General features: G+C 42.6%; 1 protein-coding gene across 2 annotated transcripts in view; it reads right to left on the bottom strand.

Annotated features, from left to right (window-relative positions):
* FAM20B (FAM20B glycosaminoglycan xylosylkinase) overlaps positions 1–25677 on the bottom strand; it is a 357456-nt gene that overhangs the window by 279756 nt on the left and 52023 nt on the right. For both annotated transcript variants that reach the window (XM_069641175.1, XM_069641174.1), the window contains exon 2: positions 2093–2631. In XM_069641175.1, coding sequence (XP_069497276.1) covers positions 2093–2469 — 377 coding nt within the window. In that variant the 5' untranslated portion in view covers positions 2470–2631. The remainder of the gene's footprint in view (positions 1–2092; positions 2632–25677) is intronic.

Genomic DNA, 25677 nt, shown 5'->3' with positions numbered 1-25677 from the left:
CATTGGGATAGTTTTATGAAGTCTTACCTCAAATGGACTTTAGGAAAACTCTGCGCCCAATAAATACCTTAATAATAAAAGAGAAAACTTTCCTTTGCAAAACCCACATACAGCAGCCTTACAGGGGTACTGGGCTGCATGATCCAGGTGTAGGAACAGGTGCGCTTTGAGTGGAAAAAGAACATCAGAGTTTTTTGCATCTAGAGAAGGCCTATCAGAGTGCTTGTTATCGGAACACACACAAGAGAATATCTAGCATGGTGAATAAAGTTGCAAAATGAGTTTGAATAAAGAATAAAAAGGCATTAAAATCAGCATTTGTGAAGATAATTTAAGAATACAAAAACCTCCAAAATACCAACCAGGTTGCGTACTGCTTTAGCCGAAAGACCGCTTTCAAAGAGCCACATACACGCAGCATGAAAGCAACCAACTCAAACTGATGGCAGTTACCCTCCTAACAAATAAGTAACTGAGTTGTGAAACATGGTGTACTTTCCGAGGCTACTTTGCCAAAAACAGTTTTTCGCTTAACATAGAAATAAATGCAAAATATTAACTTAAATAAGAAACAATCACCAAAATTACTTCATCTAGAGAAAAAAGTTAAATATTACAAAACGTTACTTTCCATGGATACTTTACTTATCAAAATGCTGTATGAAAATAAAGTTGCCAGAATGTTTTTCTTGAGAAATAAATATAAAAGAATGCTTTGTGTGGAGCATAAAGCCAAAAGAAATTTGACATAGAATGAAAGACACCAGAATACAGAGTTTGTAGACGAACGTTGTATGGAGAAAAACAGAACGCTATACTTTGGAATACCATACGTTGTCATTTTTATAATTCCCCAATGACACATGATGGCATTCTGAAACAGAAGTGAAGATGAACAAGAGAAAGTTTAATTTCACCCAACTTAACTATTAATCAGATACATGAAAGACAGGAATAAAATGCTCACAGAACATTTTAGAGGAGTATAAAGCCTGGAAAAAATGGCCATAGAAGAAAAGGTCTTCGGAAATAGTGAGTGGAGAATAAAGACAGCACAATACTTTTCATGGAGAAAAATACCAGTAGAGACCATCTCCAGAATAATTGGTTATGAGAATAAAGCCAATCCAAGCATTTACAGCAAGAATAAAATCCTTAGCAGGAATAATAAAAGGCAAGACATCCTAATGCTTTGTTGGGGAACAATGGCACTTGTCTATATTTATTAGAGAGAACTAATGCACCACTAATGCACCACAACATTTAAAAGACTAAAGTAAAATCATTTGGATGCTTTGCAAGGAAAATAATGGTGCCATAACTCTTTGCGCGAAGAATATTAGGAAGGCATGACAATACTAGTATGCAAAAGTATCAGAATGCTTTGTATGGAGAACAAAATGAATTTGCATATGTATCATGGAGTTAAAGTCTTCAGAATTAGAACTCTTTAAACCCTTCCTGCGTAACTTGATCCTCTCGTTTTAGCTTCGTCCCCACTTCTCTTGATGACACCTCTCTTAGAGCTCAATTGTATGTGATCAGCCAAAATGAAAATGAAAACAGACCCAAATGAAGAAAGAAGCTGAAATGTTCCTGCCCAGCCTGCCACTACTCCAACTGGCAAAGAACAGGAGAAGACAAAATACAAAACATATTTCATAGTAAAGCTCACTTCCTATCTTGCACCCTTTGCTTTTGCTTTCAATGATGGTTCGGGAAACAGAGCAACATTTTGCCGCATTCCCCTACACGTCCCCTTAATATTGATCAAGTACTACAAGGGCAGCCTAATGGAGAAGCAGGAGTGTAAGCAGATTATGCAACAGGCAGTGTTAATTACCAGTTTCCACTCTGAGTTGATCCTTAAGCATATACCTCTAACCTCCCAAACCCATGGTTATACATAACTTGGAATAAGTAGACCTTAACGTGATGGGTGAAAGACCACTCTCTTCACCTACTCCAATATAAAACAGAGAATATAGGTCAGAATGGTTTCCTCGGAAACAGTATCAGGGGTGACAGAAATGCATTTTGGGGCACCAGAACTCTTAAATGTGACATAGAACCCTGCTTTGGGTTACCTTACCTCCTGGGCTTGAAGACCACCTTCTGACCTCCATCCAGTGTCAGCAGAGCCTTCAGTTGGGTGCCTTTGTAGCCCACATCAGCCTTCACAATCTTCTTAGTGGCCATTGCATGCAGAACTGCGCCCAACTCAGGAGTCTCATCCGGATAAACCTCACGCGGCACAACCCATTGTGCCGCAATCTCCCAGGGAGACTGCAGTGTGTGGTCCAGGCGTGGGTCGAGAGACACTCGTAGGCTCTCTTTCATGCGGTGAAAAGAGCGCTGGTCCTCCCGGTTGGCGGCCGATGTGTCCCAATTATCTAGGAGGAAGACCTTGGTCAAGATGAGGAGGACAAGGAGAACAGCCAGCAGGACCACCCGCTGTTTCAGCTTCATAGTTGCCCCTAATCCTTCTACTCCACCTTCCTAGGCCACTTCACTGTGGGAAACAAGACCATTTTCTAATCCATTGGGGGAGGATGAAGAGGTGAGCCAGCAGGCTATCATCATGGCATTCATTATGTGTGAGCCAACATTATAGCAGCATCTAATGTGGACCTGAAAGTGGAAAAAGCGAGAAATGTGTGTTTATTTTGTCTGAACAGTTCTACCAACAATACTTTACATAAGGTGCAAAGAGGATTTAAGAATATGGTAGCAACCTAAACTGTAAAAGGTGTGAAGAGAAGGCATCAGTACAAGACATAGCAGTTAATACAAAAGTTCATAGAATGTTTAGAGTGCCAAAACTGGTGGATGTGACAAGCTGAGAACTTAGCGATAATATTCTACTGAGAGCCAGTTGACTCTGGGCTGTTTTAAAGGCCATCAATGACAGTCATTAATGGCTTTTGTGTTCAGGTGCGTTATACATGCCATGTCAGTCTTGTCTATGCCCATTGTGAGGCTTGAGCAATAGTCCATTTTTGACCCCATTATTGCTCTTGCGATGGTCTCTGCATTTTCCTGAGATATAAGGGGTCTTAGATGAGCTAGTAGTTTTATGTAATAGGAATATGAAGATAGTAAGCTGCTAACATGTTGCTTAATGGACAATCTTTGGTCAAAAGTGACCCTGAGTGTTTTCACTTTTTTCTGTCTGGATGTGACGTGAGTTAGTATTAAAATTCTGTCTAGATCTAAAGCAATGCCAGTCTTCACAAATTCTGTCTGGATGTGATTCGAGCTAATCTTCACAATTCTGTCTTGATCTAATGCAAGCTAGTATTACAATTCTGTCTAGATGTGACGCAATGCTAATCGTCACAATTCTGTCTAGATGTGATGCAATGCTGATCTTCACAATTCTAACTAGATGTGACGCAATGCTAATCCTCACAATTCTGTCTAGATGTGACGCAATGCTAATCCTCACAATTCTAACTAGATATGACGCAATGCTAGTCTTCACAATTCTGTTTAGATGTGACAGAGGCTAATCTTCACAATTCTGTCTGGGTATGAAGCAGGCTACCATTACAGTTCTGTCTAGATATGACGCAATGATTATCTTCACAATTCTGTCTAGGTGTGGTGCAGGATGACATTCATAATTTTGTCTAGGTATGATGCAAGCTAGTATTACAGCTCTGTCTAGATATATCACAAGCTAATCTTCACAATTCTGTCTGGATATGAAGCAAGCCAGTATTATAGTTTTGTCTAGATACAATGCTATATAATCTTCACAATTCTGTCTAGAAATGACGCCTGCTAGTATTACAGTTCTTTCTAGATATGACACAAGCTAACCTTCACAATTCGGTCTAGATATGACACAAGCTAGTATTACAGTTCTGTCTAGATATGACGTAATGCTATGGACTAGCTAGCACAGAGTATAGTCTACCTAGTTGTGAGATATTGCTCACTAATAGTTATCTTGATGTGAGAGATCTAACATAATCATTCTGGCACAAATGGGGTAAATGCGAAATGCTGCTGTCTGGCACAGTTAGGCTGAATGTGAAATGCTGCTATCTGGCACAATCAGGCTATCTGGTACAACCAGGCTAAATGTGAAATGCTGCTGAGGATGAAAAATTAATGCTATCCAGAGGGAGTCAGAAGGAAGAGGAAGTGGTTGCTGCTGTGATTGATGGGAAGTAGACCATTTCTGATTCAGGTGTATTACATATTAGGTCATCTAAGATCAACCAGATGAAAATGGTGGCCATGCAATTGTTACCCTTTTACTTGAGTTCAGTAGTAAGGAAAGAGTTTGGGTGTCAGGCTAACAGGTTGTAGGCGAAGCCAAAAAGTGCAATAGTGTACACTGTGAGAAAGAAGGTGTCTCCATGGCTAATCCCCGGGGATCTGTCATCCAGTCGGCAAGGACACGGCCATCGATATTGGATCCAGTTCCTGGGGGTGAACCAGTGAGGGATGATCACCTGGACGAGGGGTGAGGGGGAGGGGAGTTCCTTCAGGGAGTGGGAGACCGACGGGTGAGAGGCGGTATCCCCCTTCCTTCAGCACCTTTTCCACATCCTAACACGTTGACATTCAAAACCACTGTACGCCCCCTTTTTCTGACATGAACACTTTCACACGACAAACCACAGAACAACTAGCACCTTAGCTGTTTACCTGACATGTCCCAATATAAGGATCAGGCAATTGATCAGAATCACACACACCTGACGGCCCTTTCCCTTCCCCACAGGGATAAAAGGAGAAGCAAGAGAGCACAGTACGAGCAAGGCAGACCACACGACGAGAAAGCTATCCAGGTCCGGCAGCTCAAGAGAAGGAGAAAGGCGGCAAATATAGAGAGGCTGACAAGGAGAGACACGACCTTGCCCTTTCCGACACAGACCCGCGAAACCTCCGCAGAGGGAATCGTAAGACCGAGGACAATGCCCAAGTGTGCTGCAACAGATGTCAACGGTACACGGAGCGTGTAGATGCTGATAAGCAGAAGTGAGGGAAACTCCTGCTACCGTAGTACCGGCCTTGACTCCAGTTACAAAGAAAGCCATGTGGTTCATCACAGCAGGTGAGTTGAGGGGTGAGCCAATAAGAGCCGGGCTGTGGTGGATGAAAGACACAAAGTGGCAAAAGAACTGTAAAGTGTTGAGGGGAGACCAGCTGCAGAGGGAACCGGCACCATGTGGGTGCCAACTCGAGAGACTCTGGCCGATCCCTGTTTGAATTAAAACTACAGAAACCAGAAGGCCATGGGAGGTCAAGCAAAATCCCTGTACAGTTGAAAGACTTTGATCTACGAACTTGAGAAAGCCAGGGAAGTAAATCGTGCAAGCCTTTATGTATGTGAAGTTGACAAAAGTGAACCCAGCCGAGGGATGTTCAATGGAACTCTTTAAAAAGACATTAAGATTTGTGAACCAAGGAAAAGCCGTAGTGAACCCAGAGAAGGTAGGTTGAAAATAAAGAAGGGTCAACGCCCAGGAAGAGGGGGACCCAGGGGTGAAATGTCTTCACCCAAAGTGAAACCAAGAAACAAACTTTCATTTTGTTGAAGGACTTTTGTTTTGTTGTTGAATACATCAGGTCCTCGAAGGCAAGAGACTTTCAAGAGAAACGTGACTTAGCCATCGACGGTCCCGATAGCTGCAAGTGGAACTGTCGACTCATGCTGGGGAAAGTTCGAGTGTGTGCTGTTCTCCAAGATCCCATTTTACCCAGTGTTCAAAATGTGGAGAAGGGAGAGCCAAGCTATTGCATCCTGGCATATTATTTGGGGGCTGTTAAGCAAAGTTTGCATGCAGTACCCTCTGGGACCACTACACACAACTATGACTACAGGTGTAAGCAAAACCGACCTTTGGTGTAAGTCTGTACAACACAGTTTCTGGTAGCGAACTGAGCAACCAGGCTTATCTCAAGAGGGAATGTGAGCTGTAATGATGTTACACAGAGGTCTACATTCATAAGTTTTCAAATGGACTCTTAAACTCAAGGTTTCTTGGTAAAACACTTATCAATTTATTACACAGTCAGTTAGAAAACATTCACTAAAAGGAGGCAATCAATATCACAAAAATATTCTACAGTACTTCACACTTCCCGGTTCTGAGGCATTTAAACTATTTTGAAGGAGGAGCAAATGGCATAAGTTAATAAAACGAATAGTAAAATTATTCTTAAACAGTGCAAATAGTTTGAGTTCACCAGAGGAGTTATCAATTCAACGAAATCCCAAGAACCCAGAGACTAAGGCCTTATCACCCACTTCCTCCTTTCACAGAATCATTTTACTACTCATCGGGTTCGCCAATCACTTCAAACCCCTCAGAACAAGAGCTAATTAATGTGGTACTTGGACACTATACACTAACACCACATACAAAATCTGTCAAAGATGTACATAATTTAGTTGGGCATCATTGCCTCACTGACTTATGTTCTGCACTCCACCGTTAAGGTGATACTACTCAGCACTATCATATAAACACACTTGTGGCTGTGTTACTGTGTTCTTGTTCCCATAAATCCATTGCTGATGGAATAAAAGTGAAAGACCACAGTTGTAAACTTCCGGAGATATCAATCAACTATCCACGAGGTATAGGCATTGTTTTGTTTTATTTAAAATTATTTATTGCCCGTTTGGCTATAGCACAAGCCTTAAGCACATATAAAAAACAAATAACACAACACCAATATATTAAATAACTTTGCAGACAAAATCCAGTATAAAAAGACTGTTAGGTTAGCAAGCAATAAATCTCAAACCTCATTAAAAATACATACAAGATTTGACATCTATAAATACTTAAACTCCACATGTTATACAAATTTCAGAACAATTTTAAAAACTCCTTCCAAATATAAAAAGCAGCTGAAGTCATAATCACCGATTCTGCTCTAATGAGTGTGTTCCAGAATTGATCTCTTCAATCTGATCAAAGTTATTAATAAAATGACTATAGCCTTTAACATAGAACTTCTTCAGGACAGGGCAGGTCATACGGATGTGTCAAGAGGTTTCTATGTTCTCACCGCAGATGCGGCACAAACTGGCCTCTACTGGTATTTTTTGCCAGGCACATAATAACTCTCCCGTTTGTAGGATAGTCAAGCATAATTGATATTGAAACGTAGTTGAATTATAAAAGGGGTGTTGGGTGAAAAACATTTGGTAGAGAATTCCTTATCTCGTCTTATATTGGAAAGCTTCTCTATATTATGAGTAATATCCCCATCACTTAATTTACTCCGTACAATGCTCTTAATGTTAGGGGTGGTCAAGGCCGCATACAAGGGGATGTTTAGTATTTCCAAATAATCAAAGGCAAATCGTAGCTCAAGGATAAACCAGTTTTTTTAGATCCCTTAGGGGTTTTACCAATCCGAGTCTGTAGCTCATTTAAATTTATGGCACTTGCTGTAGCTTTTAAGTAGAGCAAGGTGGCTTGGGTGGACCATAAAGAAGATAAAGAGCTCAAGCTATATTCCAATCTTGGTGCCTTCACAGGGATTGTAGCTGGGAGGTTAATAACAGATCGTAGAATCCTACCCTCGATTCTATCCAACCAAATCATGTGTTTGGATGGCAATACGAAAGCCCATAGAGCAAGCTTGGAATAATACTAATACGGTCAATCTCCAGTAAAGCCTCAATATTAAGTCAATATTTAGTCATCGCAGTTTGGTTATATATTTTTTGCCATATGCCATTTTCTCCAAGTTTTAGGAGTCATAAGCATCTCATAATATTTTAAAGTGGGATTCAATTTAATAGGGAAGCCCAGGTAATAGTATTTGTCCACTACACTAAGGACGATACCGTTTAGTCTCCAGATAAAAACGGGTTTCTTTGGGAAAGAACTGCCAAGGCACATCATTTTGGTTTTTGCCAAATTAATTATCATAAAGTTCCCTGTGACTTAGGCTGAGAGTGCATTCAAAGATGGCTATAGGCCAATCAGTGTCCTATCAAACAAGATTGTGTCGTTGGCGTTAATCAAACATGGAATCTTGAGTACCATAGATATTTGGTGGAAAATTGTGTGCAGCACTAATAATGCCTACCAAGTTTGACATGCATAAATTGTACAGCATAAGAGCCAATACGCATCCTTGCTTTAGGCCGCGGTTAGATTTGCAAAAGCCCGATATCTCACCCTCTTGGTTTAAAATCGTACAGTAATTGAGGTATTTGTATAGAGAAGTTTAATAAAATATAAAAGTTGAGGTTCAATCCCCCAAGATTCCAACTTGTTGCATAAGAGGTTGTGAGACCAGGTCGAAGGCTTTGCTAAAGTCGACAAAGCAACAAAACAAATGATGATTAAAAGTGCCTCTTGTCGCTTCAGCCATCAAGAATTGGCTAACAGAAATGTTATTTATGGTGCTAAACGTTTTTCTAAAGCCCATTTGAAGCGGCCTTAATAATCCCCCTATTTTTTGCCAAAGTCGTGAGTTTATGTAATAGAATAGTGGCAAAAACATTTTGGCTAGAGCCTACCATAACCAATAGCCGATAGCTGGCAGCATCCAAACGGTTGACTTTCTTAAAAACAGCAATAAGTATGGATTTTAGCCAACTACTGGGAATAATGCTTGTAGACTCAATGGATTTAAAGATATTAAATAAGATCCCAGCCCACACCTGAGGATTGGTTTTGAAAAAGACATTAGGAACTCCATCTGGCTCTGGTGCTCTAGAAGATTTCAAATTGCCCAGGATAATGCTCATGTCTTCCGCGTCCTAATCCATAAGGATGAATCAGTCTCTCTTTGGTGGTGGAGATTTATCATACTTATCGCTTTGTATGTCATAGAATAGTTCGGTGATAGAAGAACTCCAAATTGAGGTAGACATTGAATTGAGTTCCACAGCACTAATCCATGTTTTAGTGTCATTAAAATAAGCCATCTAACAATAGCCAATTTACACTTCTCAAAGAGCATTTGTGGGATCGTAACCAATTTTTATATTGAGTAGCCAGATTAATCAATTGAGATTCTTTCTCTTGTTTACTTAAGGAAAGTCATTATCGAATATGTGCCCTCGCTTTACGAAACTCTAATTTGCGTTTGTGGATCAATATAGAGAAAAGGAGAAGAAATAGAGCTACAGGTATTTCCCAGAGGCTATTTTAATTGTTTTTTCCCAATGGGTACATTTGCAGATTTTTTCAATCTGAGCCTCCATATCCCACCTTCTCTGGGTCATCCAAAGCTCAAACGCCTCTTGATTGGCATAGATGAAGTTGTTGACCTCTCTTATCTTTGCGCTGGTTCAAATGATCTGGTTGCCCTGGGGAATAATTCTAATATTGATGTTCTGAAATAAAGGGTGTTGGGTCTCGCGTATATTCACTAGCCATTTAAGGGAAGAATGATCATTGCCAGCATTAGTCTAAATTCTGACCGACTTACAATGATTGCTCATCATGAATCAGTAATGACAATCAATGTGGGAACTTAAATTCCCATTAGACTATGTGCAAGTGGGAGTCGTAGGTGTAACTACCTCGAACGAAAAGTACTTCAGCCCATGGGAGACAAAAAATTGGCAACACTCATTGTCAATACCACCAGGGGAGATAAGTCGCTGGCATTTAAATCACCCGCTATCATTTTACTGCTGCATGGATTTTTACCATACCAGTGAAAAAGTACTTTGCTAATAGTCCTCTGAATTTCCTTGAGTCCCGTGGGGGAAGGGGGGGTCATATAAGTTTATAATTGAAATCTTCGAAGATTCATTGTCGCTTAAAGAGAATATAGCAAATAATACATAGGATGAACTGATATGTTCACTGAATGGTTCAAGATCAAATCTAATCTTTGAACCAATCGCCAAACCACAGCTGGTACGCACTCTAGTAGAAGGCTTGGCTAATTTGTGCAGTATGGTATAGCATCAATCCTAAAAGCATGGGTTGTCCAAGTTTCCTGCAATAAAAAAAAGGTCAGAGGCCAAAATGTTAGTGTAACCATAAGGATGCGTAAGAAATTATTTGTAGCATCTCGCATTCCAGGACAACCAAGTCAAAGTGCAAGGATCAGGGATTTGTCAATTAGAGCCCTTAAGAGTCCTTTCAGGGATCCAAAATGTTGCTTGCTGTTGAACTTCGGTAAATGCAAGGCCCGTTGTATAGCACGCTCAGCGGTATAGAGCTCAGTTGTCTTTGCGGTTTTTCACCTTAAAAATTGGCTCCTCTGAATAGTGAACCATTTTCTTCAATTTACGGCAGGTAGTCGGTGTGAAGCCCATTTCCTCGAGGGCCAGTATATTAGATTTCAGTAGGGCCACCAGTATAGGAGAGCTAAACTCTACGAGAGCCCAATTAGTAGCACTGCCTAATTTAGGAATTTCAATTTGCACTATGCCAGATGAGAAAATAATACTAGGCTTATAGGAGGATATAAATAGATGTAAAAGACCGGACCGATTAAGGAAAGGGCTGTAAATGGAAGGATCTGGTTCTTCCAGAAAAACCCACTTTCCCAAACTCCCAAATCTTCCCACATGTTGGGTCAAAGTTTTTGGTTTCATAACACTGTCAGCAGAGTGTTGGAGTCTTGCAGTAGAATTTACCAAAACAATCAGTGATTGAAAAGGGGGAGGGGGGGTCAGCCCTTATAGAGGACACGTCATCTTGGGGAGTTAAAGTTTGAGTAGCTGAATTACTGGATTGAGGAGGTTTATCAGACGACTTCACTGGATTAAAGGGAACCGCTTTGGAAGTTCTAGGTTGTAGCCATTGTGTTATCGGGCCTCATACTCTGGCCTGCCTGATAGTACCATCTTGCAAGCATTTGAAATCAGAATTCCTTTCTGTGCATTTCTTGTTTTACAAGAGTGCTTGCCTCCAACTGGTTTTGTGCCAGATTTTACTAAAGTATTGGATTTTGTCCGATTTAAATTTGTCTTTTTCCTCCAAGGTTCTGAGTCAAGCGAAAGCTGCAATTCTTCAAGGGATACATTTTCAGCATTTTTCTCTTGGTCATTAGGGGAGATGAACCTCTCTTCATAATCCCAGTTTGGCTGTAGAAGGAGTAGGTTGCGCCACAATGACCCCACTATTAGTAGGTATTTGAGAGTCAAACATCCAAGTTCGTTAGAGGCAGTTTAAAGTTTTCACGCTGCTGTTTCAGGTTGCCAGTGGTGTCTGTTAGCCTTACTCCAACAATTGCAGACTTGGTAGGGGTTGGTCAAGACAATACCCACTATTTTCCCCAGTATTGTTTTGACTTCCACTTGCTCTTTAGCAATGATTGAAATCAAAGCCATTAGGGCATACATTTTAGAGTCAATTGACTTACCAAGGTTCATAGACATGGAAATCCCTATACTTTTCAGTGAACCAGATTGAGAAAGAGGAGAGAGTCATCACTGTCTGAGTCAAATATTCTGATGACTCAGTAGTAGAGGCCCATATTGCTAAATCTGGAGTAGTAGGCAAATTACTAGCAGTGATAGATTCTATTCCATTCCGTTGGGGGTAAAGTTGTCACCACCAAGTGATACAGACTGTAATCCAATACACATTTCAAGAAGTGATTTATTGTTGCCAATAGTAGAAGATATTTCTGAAGCAGTCTTTTCAAGATTAATGTTAGTGCTAGTTTGTTTGTTTTGAAGCCCCAACTTGGGAATAGTTTCAATAGCATTGAAAAAACAAGTGATAGAAGGCTGAATGCTAAAGGATGCTTCAAGTGTGGCCTTCTTTGAGTTGCCCTCAGAGTTAGTGTTTTTAGAGGTCAAGGCCAGGCTCTGAAGTCTTTTTCCTGGACAGACTGCCACACTACAATGGCCCGACTTGCATGCAGTAGTGCACTTCATAATAAAGCACGATTAGGTGGAATTGTGGAGTATGAGAACTTGGCCGACACCACCTCCTCCACGGATGCAATTGCATGACCCGAGCTGCCAAACACCAATGTCTCCCACCACTCTGTAATTGAATTGGGGCTGCTAGGTGATTCGTAAGGTGAAAAAATATTAGCCACAGAAGGCCGAGGGGCACTACAAGGTGGAATTACTACCACAGGCACAGCCGGTCCTAGAAAGCAAATTTAGCTGGCCTGGGAAATCCTCACCCGCCTCCCGCCTTGGGCCGTGAGAGATCCTGTTTCCCTCCCGGGGCCATAGAAGCTCCTTAAGCACCAGGGAAATATTAGTTACAGCCTCCACTAGAATTTTTTTTGGGGGGGGGATAACGTTTTCCTCAGGATGCAACGTGCACTCAGAGGGGCACCAGAAGGGTTTGCTGGGAATGTCCCATAATTTGGTGCTCTGTCCCCCTCTATCAAGATTATGTTTCCATTGGAAACTGCAGCGGCCAAGGTTTTTTGTAGTAGCTCTTCATAGCTGGGAGGCAGGAATGCACATTCTCGCACAGAAGAAATGCTACATTTTACACCTTAAGATATTGTCAGTTTGTGATAAATTAATTATAATGTGTGTTTATTTGAACAATAAAACTCAGACCCCCTTCTCCTCCAAACGCTACTGAAGTGTAGTGCCTTGACAGCCACTTTCAAGAGTTAGTCCTACTTTCATGTTAGTTGCCCTGTCACAGTTTTAACTTTTTTAATCTGGTCACCCCTAGTCACTGAGAAATCTAGTAACCCCCCACTACCTTAGCACAGCATCAGCAATAGTAACACGACACCAAAGCCTCCCACAGGTCTTCTCACTTAGTTACCGCACTTTATTCAGGCTTCTAGGGAATTCAGCACCTCATGACAAATGCTCTGGACCTTGGAACAAATACTCAAATCGGGTCAATGAGCAAACCTCCACAGTCAAAAGCATGGACCGGAGATCTTACGTTTTCCGCCTCTGCACCAGTTTTTCTGTGCCCTTCGCAGCACCAAATGGGCTAGAGGAAAGGACCTGTTGCCGACCTGCGTCAAGCCGCACTGCAATCAGAAAGAGTCAAAGAACAAAAAGGCAGCCACTTCCCACGAGCTGGAGGTTTTTACTCCACTTTACCTCATCATTTAAAAATCCCCCACACATCAAAAACTAGCAATTGAATTAGCCATTCCCACATTACACCCCAACCACACATTAAATCTGCCTCAGATTTTTCTTTTTTCCAGAGCACCTCAGCTTCTAAGACTTGCGCAATGAACTATTATATTCTATGCTTTGCTAGACCAGAATTCAGGAAATCCTGTAGTGCGCCCCAACACACTGACATGAGCGCATAGTGCAGAGATCCCACTTGTGGCGTTCTATCCTTTTACAAAAGTACAGAAAGCATAAAGAATGAAGGCTCTGGCGAACAACAACCTTGTGTATTAAAACTTGTGATAAATGCTTCAATACCTCGCTAACAACTGGTCACCAGAACAACCAAACCCAACCCAACGCTATAAGTAGCAACATCAAATATCCAACCACAACCACACGGAAGAAGGATGAACAACACCAGAAACAACAAAAACATGATCGATTCAATAACACCTTACATCACCAAAACAAAAGGAACTACCACTCAACACCCACAACTCCTGGAAGACGAACCCGATGAAAACAAAAATCCAAGACAGAACCTAGAAGAACTCTTCAACGACACTGACGCCCCTGCACAAATACCTCAACAAGAGATCGACCAAAAAGGAAACCTAAACACTGATCAGAAGACGACCCCAACTAGAAAGCCCAAACCAAACTTCACCTCCAAACTCCACTACATTCTAATAAACGCAAGATCCATGTCAAAACACTCAGAGATCGACTCGATGACAACAGCATTGACATCCTATTCATCACAGACACATGGCTGGACGACAACTACAAAAAGCTGCCTACCAACCAACTTCAAATGCCTTCTAATAAACAGGAAAAACAGAAAAAAAGAGGGAGGCATCGTAATAGAATTCAAAGAACACCTGAAAATAAAAAACAGACGAACCTCTCAACATCATCAACTGTGAAACCATGGTAATACACCCAACAGCGAGCCCACAAACCAACATCACATTCATTCTGGTGTACAGACCACCGACATACGATGCAACCTTTGTCGATAACTTCATAGAAGCCATCACCAACATAGCCATCAAGAACGAACATCTAATCATCCTGGGGGACTTCAACATCTGGTTTGAAGAAAGTCACACCAATTCCCAAAACTCACTGATTGGACAACTCACTACCATGAAACTACGACAGTTGGTCAAAGGGGCAACACACTCGGCAGGACACACCCTAGACGCAATCTTCGCCAAGGAAAAACTCATCACCACGGCACCGCTGATACAAATACTGTGGAGCGACCATCTCATCATCCCATTCATGATCACTCTACTAACTCATGTCTACATCCACCCTCTTAAACTCACAACCACCACAAAAATAAACTGGAAACACGTCAAAGAAAGCAACCTATTCGAACAACTGGAGATGACCAAACCCTCAACTATAGAACTAGAGCTGGCTGAACTAAACGGGAAAGCGGAGCTATTACACAAATGGATTGCTGATATAATTGTCAAGATCGCCCCGGAAAAAACATTCACCCACATCAAAAAAAAGAATAATGGCAAAATGGTTCACCCCACTACTAAGCCCCATGAAAAAGGAAAACAAAAAGATGGAACTGGAATGGAGGAAAGAATACAACTCAGACAAAAAAACACTGTTCCAGTAACAAATCCGCACATACAAGAAGGACATTAAAAAGGTGAAGAGAAGGCATTAGGACAGAATCACCAATGCCACCAACACACAAAAGAAATGTTCAACATCATTAAAGAGATGAGAAACCCACCAGGCTGCGACAACACCCCAACCCCCTCAGAGAAACTATGCAACGACCTGGCAGACCACTTCAAGAACAAAATCAATGACATCCGACAAATCATACAAAACAGACCAACCAACCACAACATACAACCAAACAAACCTAACACAGAACCATGGCACAAACTCTGAAACTGTCCTGAAATATCAGCAGAGGCATTTGCCATGTTGGTAAAACACAGCAGGAAAGCAGGATCACCCATGGATCCCTATCCCCCGGACATCTACAAATCATCCTCGCACAAGGAACGCCAGCAGAATATTACAGAAACCTTCTAAATCTATCGCTAGCAATAGGAAGTGTACCAAGGACCTTCACATCAGCATATATCAAACCACTTTTAAAAAACATAAGTGGCGATGTAGAAGACCTCTCCAACTACAGGCCGATTTTAAACATTCCCGACCCAGTAAAACTCCTTGAAACCTACATATACAAACTAATCCAAGAACACGTAGAAAGACACCACCAGCTAGAAGCTCAAGTCAGCTTTAGACCTGCAAGAGGAACGGAAACAGCACAACTTTCCATCTGGGACAACCTAAAAACTAACAGACTCAAACACAACCTCTGCCCTTATTCTACTCGACCTCTCCGCAACCTTCGACACAGTTACCCATGACACCCTAACCAAAAGACTAGAAGACATAGGCATAACAGACATGGCACTACTCTGGATTAAATCATTCCTAGCAGACAGAACAGAAAACGCATGGATTAAACCCTTCAAATCCATCCCATTAGTTAACAACTGTGGAGTACCACAAGGATCCTCACTATGACCACTTTACTTGAACTTCTACCAGATTCCAGTTATCAGAATCTTCAAAAAATACAACATTACATGCTACAACTATGCAGATGACACCCAAATCATCGACAACACTCAAGCCGATCACTCAATCTTATTCGAGTGTCTAACAGAAGTATTCAACTGGATGAATTCCAACAATCTGAAAATCAACCCAGGAAAGACAGAAATCATGATCATATCCAAAAACCAAGAGAACGAAACTGCCATCACGTGGCCAACAAAAACGGGAACCGCACCAACACCATCTAAGGTAGTAAAAAATCTGGGAGTCCTGATGGACAACACTCTAACCTTAGAACCACAAATAAATGCAATCATCAAGAAATTATTCTTCCTCCTCCACATGGCAAGAAGAATCCTACCTTTCCTCTCCTTCATGCACAAAACACTCACAATCGTAGCCCTCATCATGTCAAGAATCGACTATGCAAACAGCCTCTACCTCGGAACACCAGACTACCTCATGAAGAAACTACAACGGATCCAAAATACAGCAGCCAGACTACTGCTTAAACTATCCAGAAGAGACCACATCACTCCTGCCCAAAAAACACTACACTGGCTCCCAGTAAAACATTGCATCACCTTCAAAATAATGTGCATAACACACAGGCAATCAGCGGACAAGGAGCAGAATTCCTACAAAAGAAAATAATCTACAAGCCAATGAGACTCCTCAGGCCAAGAAACGAAATCCACATGGAACAAAAACCATACCTTAAGAAAAAACTTGGAGGCACCTCCTTCACCCACTTAGCCGCAAAAACCTGGAACAAAATCCCAAAAGAAACACCAAAGATCAGCTACAATTCAGAAAATTACTAAAAACCTGGCTCTTCAACACCACAGATTCAAACCGAAAAATCGAAACAAAAGAAAGGAAAAAGGATGACTAAACTTAAGAGGACACGGACAACACCCAGAACGACCCAGAGACACTTTTACAACTAGATCGGTAACGCCAAGTCAAATAGAACACTAGTGACACCCACAAGGACAGAATTAGCATTCCCAGCCAATCCCAATCAACAACCTCACCCACCCCATAATTGCGACCAGGTATTACACTGATACAGAGTTGTTTGAATGTTAGCACTGACCACACTCGAACTAAGTTGTGGACATCAGCATAGACACTAGTCGCATGAGTGGCGAAGGAAGGCAGGTAAGGTTATGAAGGAAGTTGAGGCCAGGTGTGAAAGGGACAGAGTATCGGACAAGCCCAGAAAAGGACAGAGGGGCAGAAAGCTATGCTTTGCTGGAGCGAACAGAGGTAACAGTCCGAGGCGACAAGTGAAAATTGGCAATTTATTTGGAACTTGGCCTAACCCATTGAGAACCGTGCTGTTGACAAAAAAAAAAGACGTATTATGTCCATGTAATTGGAGAGACCGATGGTGACGATTTAAGCACTGACCAGAAGCCTGATAGCACATACAAAAAGGTGTTTTGAAGTGGACCTGAACAGGAAAGGTGGTTCCTGGGGGATCTCTATCAGGAAAACTCCAATAGAGGCTCAACCTGTTGTTTTCCTAAGTTTGTCTTCATTAATCGGGGATATTGCTACGGCTGCAGACAGGATTAATCCATTATTTTCGTTGCCCACACAGCCATTACAAGACGGAGGAAGTGTGACCCACCCTACTATACCTAATGCGACTTTATTGTTGTTCCCGTTTATGTCCTGAAGATGGTTGACGTACTTAGTGGACTGATTGAAGTCTATAAGATACAACCGAAACACGCGTCGACCTACTGCATGATTAAAAACAGGCAGTTATCGGAATTTTGAACTAAAAGCATTGAATTGTTTTGTTTACGTATATAATTGTTGTATTGTGACCTTAACATTTAGGTTATATTGTATTAGTGCAAGTGTTTGGATGAGGAAGTGAATGAATTGAATGTAGGGACGAATGGTTTTATGGATCAAAAAATAAGTATGAATTTTTTTTATGCTTTGACTTATTTTACACCTAATCGGTGAATATTTAATAATAAAAAAGGTTACAAAGAATTTAGAGAATCATTTGTCGATATTTATAAAAAAAGATAAATTAATAGGTTGTCATCCTCTATCCAAGGGTCCACCTTTATTGTTTGATATATATTTAGCTGAAGGACCCTGGATATCATTGGGCAATCCCCTTTATTTTTGATGTCCAGTGCTGGCAGAGTACATTTTCGACTACAAAACCAAATAAGAGGTTTATCGCTTTAGACTCCGACATATGTACGCTAGACATGCTGTTTTGGAATATAACTAGGTGTGATGAATCCTGCAGAGTGCTCACAGGATCCTTGGCAACAGTCTCCTCCCAGGTGACCAGGGGAAGGCAGACTCTACCTGATCCTAACCCTGGGGGTGGTGTTAGCCAGGTGGATTACCTGGGAGGAGAAGGGCCCCAGGGGGACAGGAGTATTCTGTTGGGGCGGACGCAGTATTTGTCTTCTTCAGAGAGGTAGATTTCTAGGGTGCCAGGATATTTAATGATTGTCAGAATAAGAGCTCCCTTCATAAAGCTAATTACACTGAGGCTAGTGAAACCTCGTATATATTTTTTTTTTGTATAATCAAGAGGGAAATAAAACACCTGAGAATCCGAATCTTGATACTTTGACTTACGATAAATACAACACTTCCTTAAAGTTGAATAAGCCACTAAATCCTCTAAAACCCTTTTCTAAGGAATCAAGTTGAAGTTCATAATTATGTAGAAAAACAGAATCAGTACATTGGGGACTTCAAGTCCCACAATGCCTTAAGTACTGGGACGAGGAGTAGGGAGTCAGAGGCAGACTAATGGTTCTAATGACCCACACTCGAGTGGGACTTCTGCATATATATGGCCCCCTCAGATGCAGGCCATTAGAAGCAGAGCCAGGAGGTGGAGTAATTGAAGAGGCTGCCATTCGAAGTGGCAGCAGAAGAAGAAACCAAGCAAAGACCCTGGAGCCGCCGCTGTATGTGGAGCGGGTGATGGTCCTGAGAGGGTCTCCAAGCGTGCCGACTTTGATTGCAGCAATATTGCCGCAGGAAGCAAGATTGTAAGAAACCTCCCTGCAGGAGAGAAAGGCTCTCCGTATTGCGTGTTACATTCTGGTGGCCGGCGAGCACCGGAGTGTCCCAGGAGTGAGGAAAGCTCCTTTTCCTATCAGCACAGGCCACAGGAAACCAGCAGAAGCAGATTGCCATGGCAACAGAGGAAACAGAGAGCTGTGGCAGCAAGTCAATCGGAGGCGTGTGACTACACTGGTGAGTTTCCCGTTCTCAGGTAAACCCAGTATGCTCTGTAGACGACCGATGGATACACGTAACCAATTTGAATACCAAACTAATTTAAACAAGTCTGATTGGCATGATGGGAACTTTGTAAGCAAACAAGACAAGAAAGCTTATGATCATTGTTATCAAGGCCAAAGGTATTGCCAAGACAAAGAGGGGGCAATATTAAAGCAAACAAATACTAACAAGCATTGCCAAATTAAAGAAAGAGCAATCGTAAAGACAACTAATTATAACTATTATTGCCAAAGTAAGGAAGAAGCAGTAGTTGAGCAGGAAGTCAACAAGCATTGCCAAAGTCAAATAAGGGCAAGTGTTGTAAAGATACACATGTTTTCCCACTCTTACATTGCCAACAGTTGTTTGATGTAAGAGTGGGAAAACATGTGTATCATGTCTTCCCAAAAATACTTATGTTGTTCAAAGTCAAATACTTGATCAAGCTGTTTGAAGTAAACTTTACCACAGAGTACTTGTAGTAGTGTTAGGAGCTTTTTGGTCATGGCAGGAGAGTGAACCAGTAAAAGGGACCTTTTAGTGGTAGTCCCAATATAGTACAGACCACATGGACAGATGATTGCATATACCACAAATCTGCTTCTACAATTAATAAAATCTTGACTCACCAAGGATTGCTTGATGTTATCGTAACATTCGTGAGTGTATTTGCACATCCTACATGTGCCATATTAAAAAGAACCTTTCGGTTTAAGCTTAAGCCACTTTTACAGAGTTGGTGCTCTCGTAAAAACCACATCTGGTTTCTTAGATCTATACCCTTGCAACTCAGTATCCAACATCAGTATTCCCCAATGCGTCTGCAGGATTTTAAAAGGTTTAGCATTCTCACATGAGTACTGATTTAGTGGTAGTCCTGTCACTGAACCAGGAAGAACTTGTTGAAGTAATACACTGTGGTTGAAGACTGTGAAGAAGAATAAGTGGCAAGATCACTAAAGTGCGTCATAAATAAATTGTTGTTGATACAGAAGAATTGTGAAATCATTTGTGTTCTATTAAGGAGAAGTTGTGTTGAAACTTGATCTATACTTGAAGAGCAAAAGGGCCTCATTACGAGTCTGGCGGTAACCCTGCATGTGCTTCTGGCGGGTTGCCGCCAGACTCGCAACATTTTATTGGCACCAAGACCCAGCGGACCGGGAAGCTGGGTGCCGGAAAATGTTAGTCACCATTCCTGTGGACTCCACAGGAATGGGTTCACAGAAGGATCAGGACCGTTACTAACAGTGCTGATGCTTCCGTGATGAGTCTGCCTACTGGGGCTGCTGCGCCCGGCAGGGTCAGACCTGTCAGGCGCAGTGTTCCCGGCAGGCAAACTCCTACTGTGGCGGTCCGGAAACAAGGGTGCTGGTGAGCTTACTGTTTGAACGTGTGGTTAAGAAGTCCAAGTGGAAGACCTTTTGGAGTAAGGCGAACTTTATAATCAAAACCTAGCTACAAATAGGAACTTTCTTATTTGAACTTTGGGTTGAAAAGTCTTCTTTGAACCTGGGGAAGGGTAGCCGACCCCGGTTTCAAGGATATACAGTTATCAGGGCTATGTTGAACTTAACTGTTTTTTCTGTTGGATTTGAACTGCCATTGATTACCTATATGAGTTTGATGTATGTATGTACAAGTGTGCGGGACAGATTCCTTTAATTATTTTGATCGGTAGGGAAATTCTCTTTACGTTAGGGATAGTGAGGTGTTTGTCACATAATTTTAAGTTAATAAAATGGCTAATTGTGAAAAGCCTTTACCAATTTGTTCGCCTCACAATTTAACGCCTCGCATAGGCTTGGTAGTAAATTAGAGTAGGAGGATATCTTCAGTGTCATCAAATCACACTCCTTAATTTGCTTGTAAGAAACTTAGCATTCGGAAAAAAATATATCTTTACACCTATATTTGCATTAATGTTCCATCCAGGTCCAACTCTGGAGGCAGGAACTTCGGCTGTGAGATATTGGTCTCAAGGTATCCCCTAGTAACTTGCACACATGTATTTGAATCCAAAGACATGTTGTTGATTAAGTTTTGGTAACAGATTTTATTTAATGAATTAAGTTACACTGATGTCAAAAAAGATGATTCCATTATCAAACATTTGAATTGGGTATTATCAGAAGTGTATGCACTTTGAGGAGCACACTTTTTACCCTTGTGTGCTGTGATTTGAGCACCAAGATTGGTAACATTGTCAGAACTATAGCTGAAGACACCGAAAAGGGTGCTGATGCCTATGGATTTCCCATGCCTATATTCAAAGATACACAGTATTATAATAATTAATGGCACTTACTATGGAACGGACACTTAGAAGAGTAAACGGTAGGTAAAATCAGATACCCAGGGAAATGGACGAGAAGGAAGTGACGTGGAGGACGAGGAGGTCCTCAGTAAAATAAAGGTCAGAGGTTGGAAACAGACCCTCTGTGCGCCGTGCCAGAAAATGCAACAGTGCCAAGAGGACAAGGGAAGGCAAAGGACCCTGTTAAGAGGTCAGGAATAAGCCCACCTCCCAGGACACAACAGACACAGGATTCCATGTGCCTGGAATAATGGGAATGAACATTCCTTTCGCACCATGGCGTGTGGATGAGGAAGCGCAGGGTGTAAGAGCACTTATTAGAAGCAAAACAAAGACATCAAGAACAAGGCCATGTCCGATCAAGACATACCCGCAACTGTCTCAGTGCGATCTTAAGGCATGTTCCAATTGGCACACAGCGAGTCTCTATCGCTACAACTGCCTACAGCATCTGACTTACTGACACCAACAATTTAGTACCACGGTGGGTACACTGGATCCGAGACTTTAAGGTATATATAAGAGCGCTGGGCCAATTGGATTATGAATCCCAAGATTGTAACAAATGGCACCAATTTGTTTCTCGCTTTCCCACACTGAAGTTGTGAAGCAAAAGACATTGCTGACCTGTTGAAAGCTAACAAGCTAACCCTTACCACAGAAGTACTTCTAGTTAGTAGTTTTATTCTGTACTGGCAGGAGAGTACACCAGAGCAGAGGTCTTTGTAGGCAGTTGAGAGGACCAGGTGAAGTCATTGAAGTACTCTGGTGTGGTTAAAAACCTTGAGGAAGAAGTTGAAGAACCACAAGTGTTTTGTGAACGGTTAACTAATCAACCTGACAAAATTAATATTGCTGATGCAAGTGTTGTACACTGTTGCAGAATTATCCTGTCCAAGACCAATTTTGTTGATCCTAATGACATAAGGAAGTATTCTTTGTTGATGAGAAGGTGTTTTCAAGTGGAAGACTGCAGTACTGTGCTGAACATGATGTTCGCTGGGGGTGTTGGTGGAGGCATGTGGCGTCAGCCAGTAGTTTCGTAGAAAACTATGTAGTTCGAAATCCCATTGGGCTTCCTGGGCTCTTGCGCGATTCTTATGACTTTGTTAATTGCTCTCATGAAATGCTCTGCATCACTGTTTACCTGGGGCCAACGCGGTATGATGAGGTGGTGGTGTGTAATCCGGAGGTCATCCATGTATCTTGAGAAGTTGGCCCCTTGAAACGGGTGTCCATTGTCACTTTTCAGATATTTGGGTAGTCCGTGTGTCGCAAACATCTTCTCTAAAGCAGGCACCACGGCTTCCGCCACCGTTGAATGGACCACCTCTACTTCCGGGTATCGATAGTGCTCATTGATGGCGGCTAGGAGGTAGGTGCCCTCCTGTACTGTGCAGACGTCGTTGTTTACCGACTCCCAACGTGACATGCTTTGTCTTAGGTGCGGATCGGATTGGCTCTGGGGGTGGCAGTGCCCCCGTGGTCAGGCATGGGAGACAAAAAGAGACAAGGGATTCAACTTTGGCATCAATCTGTGGGAACCACACCCAATCTCGTATTCGTGCTTTGGTCCTCACCATCCCCCTGGTGGCCTTTGTGCGCCAGAGCTACTATTCTGTTTTGCAGCTTGGGCGGTATTAGAATGCGTGTCCCTCTTAACATGAGAAAGCACATTAGTGTCCTTAGCCGTTTGCACATATGCCCCCTTATATCTCAATAGGCAATATTAAACAAAAGGTCCATAAATTGCCAATTTGTCTTTCTTTTAATTGCAATCCAATGGTAGTGTGCCAGTTAGCTAAATGGTTATACCTTCGGGATTGAGTTTATAATGCACTAAGAGATTGACTTTTTGGATGTACACGGTTATGTTAAAGGCAATAGAATTTTGTCAAGAACAATCCGTAAGCCAACAGAGGTGAACTGAGTACTTTTGGCTTCAAGTTCACACAAGTCCAGTGTTATTCAAAATATATCAGTGGGGAGTTTGTCCGGGCACAGCGTAATTGTAAAGAGATGCCGGAGTTTGAAAAGGAATGTGAATTTTTGAATATGAGATTTCGAGAGAGGGGCTATAAGAGACAGTTTGCAAAGGAACAGAAAAGATATGCTGCAACCAAAGGAGGTGGGGACTATAGAAGTGAGTCAGTGAGGATGGTGAATCAGTACTCATGTGACAATGCTAAACTTTTTTAAATCCTGCAGAAGCATTGAGGAATACTGATGTTGGATACTGAGTTGCAAGGGTATATATCTAAGAAACCAGATGTGGTTTTTACAAGAGCACCAACTCTGAAAAAGTGGCGCAAGCCTAAACCGAAAGTTTTTTTTTTTTTTAATGTGGCACATGTAGGATGTGCAAATACACTCAAGAATGTTACGATTAACATCAAGCAATCCTTGGTGATTCAAGATTTTATTAATTGTAGAAGCAGATTTGTGGTATATGCAATTATCTGTCCATGTGGTCTGTACTATATTGGGAGCACAATCTGGGAACATAGGCTCCGAGTCTGGCATAATTGGTCCATTGGTGTCATGGTTCCCCCTGGCAGTGCTGGTGGCATTTGGTCGAAGAAGATAACAGAGTGGCGCAAGAACTGCTATTCCCTGGTATCAGCCCCTTCCAAAATGGCCCCCAGGTTGGGATGCTTAACTGAATCCAACAGGGCCCTGCAAGGAGCCTGTTATTCAAGAATCCTTGGTGGTCTAGTGGTGCTGGGTGGGCCCAGGGTATATAAACCCTGCCCTGGGCCACAACCAGCGCTTAGCGTTCTCTCCGGCTGGGGATCAGCGTGATGCTTGCCTGTCACGGACCCAGCTCTTCCAGCAAGTATCCCGCGTGCAACCCGACTCTTCCAGCAAGCATCCCACGTGCATCTAGCTTCAGGTACCAATGTTTCCAGCAGACTTGAACTCACCTGAATTCCAGCGCGGCCACCTGCAAACTCACCTGGATTCCACCTCGGCTCTTCAGAAGCAATTCAGCAATCTCTGGAATCAGTGACTGGATCCCCTCTCCGGAACCATCTTTACCACGGGCTTCGGCATATCCTTCTGCTGCATCCTGGAACTCCTGCAACACCTCTGGCAACACCTGTAATACAAGGAATAAGGGGGTAAGCAAGATGCTTTCCACGCCGCCCTTCAAGTCCCCCCAACTCAGCACTCACCTCGATCAGCTCCCTCCACTGAATATCTGCAAAGATCCGGTCCTTAGTAGTAACAGCAGAGCAGACCTACAAGGGTGATACGAACAATATTAGAACATTCCATGCACTATAGAAAAATGTGTGCCTCTGCCCATAAGACGGTACGCTGGCACACTGCTTTCTTACCTCTACTGGTTCCAAGGGGACTTTAACTAGTGCGGATTTGTGCCCATACACACAGAAACTTTCAAGGCGACAAAGTAAACTGGTGTGCTGCAGCCAGCCTGAGCCACCGTAGTCCAGTGAAGGAACTGGACTAGGACTGCAATACAGCCTACCCAGTAAAGGAACTGGTATTGACTTGCTACACACCCGGAGATCCTAAAAGACCCAGCAACACAGAGTGCCCCGGGATTCCCCTATTAATCCAGACCACTCCCAACTCTCTGACCACTGGATTATAAGCCTGCAGTGAGCAGAGGGAAAGGAGTGTTTTGGCCAGCTGCAAGGGGACTAGTGATCGCCGACAGACCGGACAGGCACTCCTGCAGGGCCCCAGAGGTAAGCGTTACAGAACGCTAAGCCCATGATTCTGCTTTGCCCGAGTGTCATGGCATCAGAAGTGGACCAACTAGCTGTCTTGCTGGGCGAGTTACGAGCCGAGATGCATGCTGCACGTTCAGAAACTAATGCGATGAGAAAGGAACTGGTAGTGAACAGGGAAAGGACGGAAGAACTGGCAAAGCACCTTAACCAAACCCAAGCTGGACAAACCCATTGCCTGGTTCAGCAGATGGTGCCACAGCAACAGCATCCCAGATACAGGTGACTACTCCAGTCACCATCCCTTTGGCCCCACCAGAAAGGTTTATGGGAGCCCCCAGAAGTATGGAGTCTTCATGACCAGTGTCGGCTCCATTTCCTATGCTGCCCAGGGGTGTTCGCGACGGATCAAACCAAGGTGGCCTTCGTCCTGTCCTACCTAGGTGGGCATGCCGCTAGCTGGTCCGTACCACTAGTTGACCGGGATGACCCTGTTCTACATAACTTCGCTAACTTCCAACAGGAAATGGACAAGCTTTTCTCTCGCCGTACCCGGGGACATGCATTCGATGGGGAATTGTTGGCCCTTCGCCAAGGGTCTCAGGATTTACTATTGTATATAATGGCATTTAATCGGCTGGTGGCTGAGACCAACTGGCCCGAAGACAAACAAACTATCCTGTTCTATTGAGGACTGCGAAGCGAGCTGAAAGACGTTCTAGCACAGGTGGTGAACCCACCGGATCGTTGTTCGG

Source organism: Ambystoma mexicanum, chromosome 1q (assembly GCF_040938575.1).
Source record: "Ambystoma mexicanum isolate Mex_15411 chromosome 1q, UKY_AmexF1_1, whole genome shotgun sequence".
Classification (NCBI taxonomy): Eukaryota; Metazoa; Chordata; class Amphibia; order Caudata; family Ambystomatidae; genus Ambystoma; species Ambystoma mexicanum.
This window is presented reverse-complemented; position numbering and strand designations above follow the sequence as displayed.